The sequence below is a fragment of the Diorhabda carinulata genome, chromosome 3 (assembly GCF_026250575.1).
Source record: "Diorhabda carinulata isolate Delta chromosome 3, icDioCari1.1, whole genome shotgun sequence".
In the NCBI taxonomy this organism is placed as follows: domain Eukaryota; kingdom Metazoa; phylum Arthropoda; class Insecta; order Coleoptera; family Chrysomelidae; genus Diorhabda; species Diorhabda carinulata.
The window spans coordinates 28077930-28090115 of record NC_079462.1 but is presented as its reverse complement, the minus strand read 5'-3'; the positions used below and the strand labels follow the sequence as shown (position 1 = coordinate 28090115).

General features: G+C 30.9%; 1 protein-coding gene across 1 annotated transcript in view; it reads right to left on the bottom strand.

The window, feature by feature from the left end:
- Positions 1 to 12186, bottom strand: part of LOC130891304 (uncharacterized) — a 169731-nt gene that overhangs the window by 22918 nt on the left and 134627 nt on the right. Inside the window, exon 3 of the mRNA XM_057795942.1 lies at positions 10456 to 10617. Within this exon, the coding sequence (XP_057651925.1) occupies positions 10456 to 10611 (156 nt within the window). The 5' untranslated portion in view covers positions 10612 to 10617. The remainder of the gene's footprint in view (positions 1 to 10455; positions 10618 to 12186) is intronic.

Sequence of the window (12186 nt, the reverse complement as noted above, 5' to 3'; positions counted from 1 at the left end):
TCATAAGAAGTATTTTCTTAATTAACTCGATATTCCGTATTCTACAAAAATATGTTGAGTAATATAAAATAAATAGAATACGGTTAAGTAAAGCTATGGAAATCTAATAAATCAAATCACGAGAATATAAATACTTTTTTTTTTCAAAAGCACCATAAACTTTTGCAACCTAATAGAGATTGTTTTTATTATACTTCGATTTTCTATTCAATGTTCTCGTTCTATTATCGCTTCCTACGTAGTAATCATTCTTTAACGTTTCCTGTCTTATTTTTCGTTTCTCTACATGTTCAAAATTTCAGAGATAAGTCATAAAATGTGAGATGCTACTTGGTTGAATATGAGAACAGAAAGCAAATATGGTAACGCTCTATCACAAAATTATAATTACATCTTTAATATGTATATGAAATTAAAACATATATTTCACCTTTCATTCACCGCATCTCTCAAATTCAAATTCTCTTTTTTTTATATGATATTCAAGCTATATATTTAGGTTTCCAATCCTTTTAAAGATTTGAATTTGAACGTATTCAAATAATAATGTAAGGATGTTTAAGACATAATAATTTTTTAGAAACTATCAATAAAGTTTTTTTTTTATTTTTATTGTATTATTTCATTGAACTCAAAGTGTTGATTTTTACTAATAATATCTATCATAAACTTCTTTTATTTCTTAGACTTTTTATATGTTTATGTTTCTAAATGTTCTTGATGTTAGGTATCTTGTGTTTCAAAATTAGTTTCTTTAATAATTTTTAACAGATACATAAAAATTAACATTTTTCGTGTGACTAAGAAAAACACAAAAATCGATTTTATTCATCAATGTAATCTCCTTCAAGAGTAATATAATCATTCTAACGCTTTTCTAACTTCTCGATGCCGTGCTTGTAGAAGGATTTATCTTTTGCATCCAAATAGGTTTCAGTTTCAGCAATTGCTTTTTCATTTGAGGGGTATTTCTAAGCGGTGAGCATATTTTTGAGATCAGCGAATAGCCAGTAGTTACTAGGGGCCAGATCTGGACTATACGGTGGATGAGGAAGCAATTCTAAGTGTAATTTGTTCAATTTAAATATCGTTGCCATGACTTGTGAATCGATCTAACAACTCTATGTAGTATTTGCTATTGATTGTCTCTCCCTTTTGGAAACAGCCGATGAACAATATTCCATGCGCATCCTAAAATACTAAAGTCGTAGCATTTGGGCGATTCGGACGTGTTTCATCGGCTGCAGTCCACTCAGATGATGATCATTTTGATTCCGGAGTGAAGTGATCTGATTTATTAGGTGTTAATATGGCCAAACGCTGCTCTAAATCATCAACACTTTGTTGTTTTTGATCAACTATGAGTAAACGCGGCAATTTCTTCGATAAAAGCTTTCTCATGGTCAAAAGTTCATGCATAATTGTAAACTGATATATTTTGAATTATATATTGAACTACCAAAAAAACAAATTATAGGTTATTGGAATTTATTCAGTAATATTCATTCTTGATTACTAGAAAGTTGAAACAGCTAATTTTTCAACTTATGGTTTCTTTTGATTTAACAATTATTTTCATTTGCGCACGTGCAAGTTTATCATAATCAGAGTTATACATATCTAACTCTCAATTTATGTTCAGATATGCTACTGTAGAACACAATACTTTTATTTTTGAAACAAAGATATTTTGTATAACATTGTAACCCTTTGCCTACACCAATGGTCTTAGCAGTATTATGCAGGTAGATGATACCAATGCGATTACAAACAGGTATCTGAGCTGACAATGCATTTCTGGCTGCCTAATCGTTTTACAAATATTTTTAAAGGTAGTTCAAAGAGGATGAAATTTATTTTAGGTATGTTGAGATTTTGATGTACAAGATATTTCATATTAGAATCTGTGTCGTGGGCGGTGAGAAGAAATCGTTACTAGATAAAAATCTTAATGCATTCTACAAAAAAAAATGTGGCAAAAAAACAAATCATCAAATTATTTCCATTTGTGCCGATTATGAATCTAGGTGATTTGTTTTAAAATTAAAAGCAGAGAGGACTTAATATTTTAAGTACTCCGTTGAAAACATCCTTTCGTGACGGTTTAACCACACGAAATTGGTATTTATTGTAAAAAACGTGTTACTTTTATGTTCATGTCATTGTAAATGTTATAAGTAATATGAGTTTTGCTAATTGTAGTAATAAATAAAAAAATACTATTCAACAAATCCTTATTGTAAAATTCAGTCCCGGAGGTGATGATCAATAATTACCTCTTTGGATATTTACAGTGTGGCCAGATAAGAATACAAAATATTGTATCTTAGAAGCTATTCGTAGATTATTTGGAAGTGAAAAAAGTCACTTTAGCGAAGTCGTCTTTTGGGTAATGGGGGAGAGAGCAAAGGCGGCAAATTGTATCTCTCCCACACGATACAAAATTTCCCGCAAGGGAAAAAGCAAAATAGGAATTGAGTAACTAGCAATTACGCAATGATTTTAACAAATCAAACGTCACACAATTATTTTAAAAATATCGTCTTTCGTGCTGAAAGCAACAGTTTGTATTAGTAATGTTGGCAAAAATGTTTTCTTAAAAACAAAAAACAAATTTGAAAATTACTCAAAAACAACCAGTCCGATAAGACAAATTAGTTGAATTTGGAAAGAAATAGATAAATGGAGTGCACATAAAATCTTACAAAATAAGTCAAAACCAAAATTGATGTTTTTCACATTTACAATTTTACATGGAACTCAACTGCTAGTAAGTTTCACCTTAATTTCTAAAAATAACTGCAACAACTAAGCTGTATTAGTTTCTGCAGCCTTGATACAGAAGTCTCTATTATGAGTGTTTTCTTATTGGGAACGTGGCAATGAAATACCAAAGCCGACTATAACTTTAATATACTTTCAGAGTTTTGGAATACTTTGGTGTTTCATTGCCACTTTCCCAATAAGAAAACGCTCATAATATAGCTGGCAAAGACTTCGTTACAATTCACATACAAATATGGAATACTTCCAAACCATCTCAAGAACTTATTTTCAATTAGCTGTTAAAAATTTAAAATCCTAACCAAAAACGAAAATGGCGAAGAACATTCTTCCCACCTTTTTACAGAATAATAGAAAGCATATTGAAAAAATACTCATACCCAAGAACAAGAGACCAACAAACAGACGATGAATACATCGAAAGCTCGCAAAATATAAAATATATAAGTTAGTCTTTTTTGGTATTTCATTGCCACGTTCCCAATAAGACAACGCTTATATATACGCGTTTTCTTAGTGGGAATGTGGCAAAATTAAACACTTAAGTGTAATAACACTAATATATTCCGAGCTTTCAAATACTTATGTATTCATTGTCTGCAAATCAATTAGTTAACAATTGGGGTGTAATAAATTTTGTTATATCTTAAAAACAATATTATATACATTATCTTCAAAATTGAATATTCAAATTGACGCTGAATAACGTATTACTTCAATTCTGATTCAAAATGGAATATATGTAATGAAATTCTCGTATTTTGTGTTAATTACTATATGGACAGTTTTTAATGAAACACTCTGTAGAGATATATTTAGAAGCACGTGATGGTAATAAATTGCCGTGAATACTAATGTTATCAGCAGTACAAGAATTTATATTATTTAATTAACAATCCACGCTTTTGTGAGAAATATTGCAATTATGTATGATGCAATTACGTTTTAAAAATTAAAGGCGCATTTCGAAAATATATTGGTCATTGACAAAATAATCGTTGTTTACAGGTCAGTTCTATTTGTAGTAATGTCACGAACCAACAAACTTGAAATGCATATAATATACAGAGTTATGATAAAGCAATGTGCAAAATTCATAACACAAGTTTATTTTTGAAAAAAAAATGCAAAAATATAAAGAAACAACTGCGAAAATTAATAAAAACTTAATTCGGAATTTGTGAAAAAAAATAAATAATTAAAAGACTTTCATTTAAAAGTTTCCTAGTAAGAACATTTGCTTTCATCATTCTTTTTAACTGTTGATCATTCAGTCACATCATTTTTATTATAATGGCTCCTTTAACCGAAAGAAAAAGGATAAAAATTATACTTATGGTTGGTTACGGCGATAGACTGCGAAATCATAAAGAAATATGTGCTTTATTTAACTCCAATTTCTAGAAGCAAACCAAGAAGAATTATTGCGAAATTTAATGAACCAGGAAGCTTGAGGGATGCTGCAAGACCAGAAATAAGCGATGTTGCAAAGTTATAAGGCCTTAAAACAAAATTTTAGTCGTTTGTGATGAAGTTTTCAAAGAATGAAAAACTGCACCCAAACAAAGTTCAATTTACTTGTTCACGAACTCAGAAAACGATCTGGACAGACGTTTGGAATTTTGTGAAATCTTCATTAGGCACTGTGATGAAAATTTCAATTTTTTCAATTGTGTCCTATTTTCAGACGTTTTGTTCAACTGGTATAGTAAATTGACAAAATTATCGCTACTGACATCGGTAACACACACAACGCTTCCAAAAATTTATGTTTGAGTAGGATTCGTCAGTGAAAGATTTATTCATTTATAACAGGAGAATTTTGGATCCCAGTACGTGATTCCAGCAATACGGTGCACCATTGATGTTAGAAGGTTTCTGGATAACCAGTTCGAGGATAGATGGATTGGAAGACGTGGATTTATGAAGTGGTCACCTAGGATATCTGATCTTATCCCTCGATTTCTCTCTGTAAAGACATTTAAAAAGTATGTCTATGTTAACCAATCAAAAAATTTAAAAGACCTTGTGGAACGTATAAGACATGAAATGACTCGTATAACTCCGCATGAAATGTAAATCGGATCTACCATCGTCTTGAATAATTCCAGTAAGAAAACTTGGTTTAATAGACTGTTTATTCGAAAGTTATTACTAAAATTAAGTTTATTTTGATTAGGGGCTAATTCGGGTGACCTAGCTAACCAAAATTCATAGATTGAAAGCATTACATCCTGTTAGAAAAATATGGTTTCTATGGAGATTTAGAATAGTGTTTGGGATGGTGATGGATCATAGAGATCTTCTAAAAAGTCCAAGTACATGTCACCAGTTGTTAACGTTGTTAACTTCACGATTCAACGTAACTCACGATCATGTGCTTTTGATTAAAAAAGAGTTAGATCCTTCAAGTTTTTTCAATAAAATGGATAAGATACTGACAACGATACTATCATACTCATTATTTTAATATTGCGAGGGCAATTCAAATATGATTGAGACAAACGCTTTAGATGGCGCGCCTGTATGTTTTGAAGGTCGCAGCTTTTTTTATGTGTTAGCTGAGACCCTAACTAACAGTGTGGTGTAGTTTTCGTTGCGAACTTACATTTCAAGCGCGTGCTACGACTATGAGTCAACGTCAAATTCCGAACGCCGTTGGGCAACGTATTGTCATTCGTTTTTTGGTATGGAAAGGAATTAAAAACACGAAAAAACTATTACGGAATCAATTCGGTGGTAATTGCCTGAGAAGGTCTGCTGTATTTAAATGGGCCAGAGCGCTTAAAGATGGCCGCCGAGATCGTCGGCCAGGAATCAACATCCAACATTGGCGTAGAACAACTCATCTTGGAGTATCAGAGGATAAATGATCGAAAATTTCGGATCTACTCGGCATTAGTATTGGTAGTGTAGAGTCAGTCTATCGTCGATGCAAAATATTGGTGCGCCGCTTGCTGACGCAATACTAAGCAAAGGTGTCATCTAAGATTATGTTTGGACCACTGAAAGAAGCCCTCGGTGGTCAAAAATTAATACCGACGAAGAGGTAGAGGAGTTTTTGCGCACATGACTATACGATTTCCTTTCGGAGAGGTAGCAAAAATGTGAAACTAAAGAGGAGGTTTCACCTAGGAAAACTGTACATTTTTTAAATATTTTGGATGATAAATAAATGTGTTAGAGCGTTTATCTCGATTATATTTGAGCCACCCTCGTAAATCAACTTTTTCTGGTGTACAATTAAACATTTTTATAATTTGAATTTTAATAAGATAACATGAATATTTTACCTTTTATCGCCATTAACGGAATTTATTATTTTTTGAAAAACTTGAAAGTAAAATCGGTATAGGTAAGAGCTTATTTTACTTAATTTATAAAAATAAAATAAAATTTTCAATGAAAATGTTCGAAATTGGCAATTTCAAAACCACAATTATTATGCAAAAATTCCAAATTCCAATATTTTCCAAAAAAAAAATCCAAATTAAAAATACTTTTCACCCCTTGCCATTTTAGGAAACTCAAGAGGTAGTTCTAGCTGCTAGAGGAATGGAAGAAGTTTGAAAATACGAAAACAATTCAGTTCCCTGTAGATTAAAATTTATACGTTTTGGCATTTTTCTGAATGTTTCCGACCGCAAATGTTAATTTCGTAATTATTTAGTTTCAAATGTAATCATACATTAATTTAAAATATGGTGAAGGTGCTAAGGTAACAATAATTGTATGAGTAGATGTACCCTTTGCTCTTCCCCTGACCAATATATGAGTCAAAATAATCATTGTAAATTATCACGGTAGAAACTTGTAGATCTGAACCAGTTTACAAGAGTTGACCCCAACAAATAATTTCACAAAAATTTGGTGGATAGATTAGGGGAATCTGCAATACCACATAACATACTGGTGTCGTGAGTTTAAATGTCTTATATAGAGCATTCAAAACTGCAACCACGTACAAAAATGATGAAAAATCCATTAAGCTTGATTGCAAGCTCAAAGTGTGACTATTAAACACATAATTAAAGATTAGAGTTTCTTTTAATGCATTATATAGAGATATAGAGAACATCGATGTACGCCACAACCGAAAAAACTTAAGATGCAACCAAATTTTGGGACACTGAAAGCGTGATTTTTGTAGATAAACTAGTCAAAGGTAGCGATAATTACAGGTGCTTATTATGTTAAATTATAAGTATAGAATTATTAAAAAATAAATGCTTAACAAATCAATTAATTGATATGAAAAATAAAATTTTTGTACAACTGTCAAAAAAACTTGATATTTCTGCATTTCAATTTAAACTTTTTGCACTGTCAAAATAATTTACAAAATAAACATAACAAATATTACTGTCTAAGAGATTTATTTTCAACAGAGTCAACTATTAACTGATTATTCATCATCAAAAATTTATTGGGATAATAATTGATAGTGAAGTTTGAGCAATTACTAAACAGAAATTTTATCCTATATATTCGTTTTTTTTTGGAAGAAGATCGACAATTCAATATTTTGTTAGAAACCTCAATTATGTTGTTCAAACTATCTTTTATATATACTTCTGCTACAGGGGCCAGATTTCCAGCCACTTGGCGTTTTTTGGACTTATTTCTTTTCAAGACAACAGCTGTTGAAAAGCGATAACTTTTTAGGACAAAAAACCGCATTCAGATGACTTTCAGACAATGTGAATTTATATTCACATTTGTACAAAAAATTTTGTTTGTATTTCGTGTTGTCCTGGCACTTTCAAAGGAATTTTTAGTCTCGATCTGTGGTCTCGGCTAAAAATTAACACTCTCATGTGTCATTAAAAAAACACTCATTTTACGCATCTATGCAAAAAAAACTATCTATTTTAGTTCTGAAAACCAAGATCCCAAGGAATTTCGTTTAAAAGTTCGAAAAAAAGGACAACGTTCAAGGTACTTTTTATGAATACATTGTTTCCTAGAGCTCTTGTTTTGTTTTGAAAATAATATAAAAAGACAAAAATATAATGATCACTTGATTTCATATTTTATATGAACTGTTTAAATAGATCAAAATATTTGATGTTTTTTGGTTGTGTTAACAATTTCATCATAACAATTTATTATTTAAACGGCGTTCAAGGTGTCACTTATTCCGCAAAGGGATACCCACTGTAGATTTAGGTCCTGCTAGCGGTTGAGTGGTTATAAGCTTGACCAGATCGTCAGCAATTTTACTGTCCCTAATTCTTCTATGTATAGATATCCCGAGCAGAGCAAGGTAAATGTAAAACAATAGCTAAAGAACCCTAACGATGCAAACTGGTACTAGATAACAAAATAATTGACCAAATATTTCAAGGGTAAAATTACAAGCGCTGTGTTCCTAGAAGTCAAAAAAGCCGTAGAAATATCTGGAACATTGTATCTGGAGAAACGAGCATTCATTTAATGTTTAGAAATTATGTGTAAGACCACGGCGCAATACGATGGAACATCTGTAACACAGAAAATCCTAAGAAGAGCTACAGAGGGAAACACAAATCAAAGGAAGTGTCAAATAAACTTAGTCAGATGGATCAGGAAAGACGAAGGAAATTACTATAATACAGGCAGAATAACCAACGGAAAAGATATATAGGACGTTCATAAAAACGATGACGAATCAGTAAGAAATCCATATCACAGGAAACGCCGATATAGGCCGGATCTAAGTAGAAAAAAATGTATTTCCAGATATTTAAATCTCCAATGATTACTGAAATGTTTTGATTACAATTTTTCGGTTCTTCTGAACGTAGTTGGTAGTCTATTAGACCTCACGCAAATACTTGTTATTTAGATAAAGAAAAATATTTTGAATAATATATTTTTTTGTTCATATGTAAGTGCTTTTATTGAAATAATAAAATTATAGGTCCTAATTGATGTTATCAAATAAGTTTAAAAGGATTTTTAATCTTACTTGCCTAAAACAACATCTCAAATTATTTCGGATACATCCTGTACAGTATTTATTTAAGGTAATCGATTGAAAATGGTGCAAATCTTTTTCATGAAATCAAATCAGTATTAATAGCCTTTTTTTTATTAAAAAGTTTATATTTATTATTACATCAACGTTCATAGTAAAAGTATCTTTGACCGTATTTTATGATTGATTACGTTAAATAACCTCGTATTACTATTAAACCTTGATGATTTCTTAACTTGATTGATATCATTCTTTTATGTGGTGTAAATAAAATTTTTTTGCATTTTTGCGTGATTTTAAAAAACATGCTTCAACCTCATGTGCCACTATAAAAAGAGAATAATAATTTGTATGAACTGTGTTCACAGATGTATTTTCTCACAATAAACTTCAGTCTCTTTTACTTTAAAGGTTAACACTGATTTAGTTAAATAGGGAATTATCTAAATAATGGCGATTTTTTTGAAACCCAATTTATATGCTTTTAGTTTTAATGAAGTCTTTTAACACGTTGACTGCTACGGCAAGGTTCAGAATTGCGTTTAAAATGACAATTTGATTTAATTACATTATATTATTAAAAACTCAAATTCTAGTGAATAGTTATCACAAAAAGCATAAAAAAGGTGTTATGAATTATCTCATAGTTGGCTTCTTTAACACAAATCTCTTCGCGGAAGCCAACTACGAGTTAATTCGTACGCTGACACGCACAAACACGATTCGACTCATATAAATAAGCGTCCATATTCGTCAGGAGTATCTCAGATATTGTCGAATTATTATAATTATCAAGAATCCAATATGGATAAGAAAAGACCACTGACTCAAATTTGAGTATTATGGAAATCTAAGAAAGACTATTAGATGGTTTCATTACGTATTATAGAGATATTTATATACAAAGGTCACAAAATTTTTCAAAAAGTAACTACTTCTAAAATAAAACTGATCAAGTTCAGAGAAGAATTCGTCGTCGCGTTGATTGGAGAAGAGATTCAACTAGTTTCGAAAAAAATGAAATTGCAAGAGCTTCATTATTTAGAGAGTCTACCACCTAGCAAAAAAAAAACGTCCGACAAAGCCATGTCGTATATGTACCCAAGCAAAAAAACGTAGAGAAACGTATTATTTCTGTCCAGCACGTAAAGAAAAGCCAGCCCTTTATGTGGAAGATTGCTTTAAGAAGTTCCACAAATAATAAAATATTATTGTATTTCGTTTTTCGTTTAATATTTCCTAAGATAACTGATAAAAATAATAAAGAAGTTTAAAACAGATGGTTGTGTGTGCTCTCTCTCTGAATAAGAAGTTTTTATGAAAAATTCTTGACTTCCATTACAAAATTATTACCTAGTATGTTGTAAGCAAAGTTCTAAACATAAAGAATAAAAAGTCCTAGTTCTTCTCGCATTTCGTAACTCCAAATAAGGTTGGATATTGCATCAAAGAAGTTCGAACGTTCATTTTCTTAATGTAATTTGCAAAGTTAGAAATAAATTTTAAAATTGAATTCCTTCATATTTATTACAACTAGATTCATAAATGCATTCAAATAATTCCCATTCATAGTAAAAACAAATAGTTTTTACTTGCTCCTGTAAAGGAGTTACGCGTTCTGATAATTAGGCCGACGATATGCCACACATAGAATCGATTTTATTAAAATTGCCGTTCCGATAATTCCTTAATATCAAAAATTTGTAACTTACCCATGTTCCTGCGACCAAGACTGCATAGATGTGAATTTCAGGTACCGAAATCAGGAAAAATATTCCTGCCATCAGTTGAGCAGCACCACATACAATGTAAAATGTACTCCATATTACTTGTAGTGCCGTCCACAGACGTCCACATCCTAGGCACATTACGCCCTGAAATAAAATGAAAATTATCATCAACTAAATTAAATCTTTTTCGTCTAATGAATCTAAGATCATACACATAACATAGTAGTATATATTTAATCTCCAGAAAACGTAATTTGTTTGTGATTTGTGGAAAAGTGGTGTACGGAGGTTGCTCCACCCTTAAGGTTAACAAATTATTGTCATTGATGTTCAAGCACTAACCAATGGGCGTCGAAATAAAAATTGTTCAATCTCGGCAAACCACCGATTTGCAGCAATTTACCAATGGACCCATAACTTATCCATTTTCTGTCAGTTTCTTTGTTACCAATCGTGCAGATATTTTTTCACGTGCAGTTTATCAGTAAAGTATATTGTGTACTAAATGGTATGAGAGACTCCATCTTCATCCATTTGTCAAACTTGTAATACGACGTAACGAATTTTTTTAACATTTTCTAATGCATTATACTTTAGAACTAATAGTATTAAAACTAAACTTCATTTGTTTCCATTTTCTTTTTATTAAGTCGTCTTAAGTAATCGTAGGCAGTAATACCAGGAAAATGGTGATAAGACAATATGGTAATTTTATACTTTTTTTTTATTTTATTTTATACCCTCGTTTTTTGACTCGAAAATCGAAAAATTATCCGATTTCGATGAATTTTGTTTGAAATTCTTTGTTTTTACGACGGATTTACGAAAAAAATTAAGTATAAAATTACCGACACTATATAATAGAACAGTATAACACCATAACCTTATAGGATTTTTGGTGCCTCGGGAGTACATTCATCCATTATTTCTCTATTTTTATTTCTTGGGTATAATGGTGTACTCAAGTTTAATCTACTATTACATATCCACGCAAAAAATAACTTGAATTACGTTAGAAGATATCCAGAATTCGTTTGGAATTATAATGCCAGCGAGCTTTTGTTCAGCATTACGCTACCGAGCACTTACCTTGCATATGTAATCTTTAACACAAAATATAGCATATACTCCATCAGTTGAAATATTTATCTCATTAGCTATCTCACGTCATTTTATTCCATGAAGTACAAGATACTAATTTTATGATTAATTTCCGGAACAGTAACTGACTGACTCGGATATTTTTAAAGCATTAAATCAATCACAAATCATTCCATAGGATGTAGCACTTGCAAGATAATATTTACATAACTTTTATTCGGTTTCTTTTTGTTTTTTCACGGAAAAAATATTTTTTAATCCACAACAGAAACACTTTCCTTCGTACGTGTATTAAAGCTAATTTATCTGTGAAAAGTCACTTTTTTGTCAGACCCCCTTGTAATATTCAATGATACTAGCCAAATTCTAACCTTAGTATTAGACAAATGCCACAAACAGTCCCCCAAAGACCTAAGGTAAAGCGGCATTAATTAAATTCAACAAAATTCACATTCCAAAGTTTTAAAAATTGATTTCATCCAATTAACAGTAGAAATACTAAATATCAATAGACCACCACTTTGCCTAGTAGACATTTTCTCAATATTACATAGACGTTTTTTCAATTACATCATTAAGTGTCCAGTATATGTTTACCGGAAATAAACAACA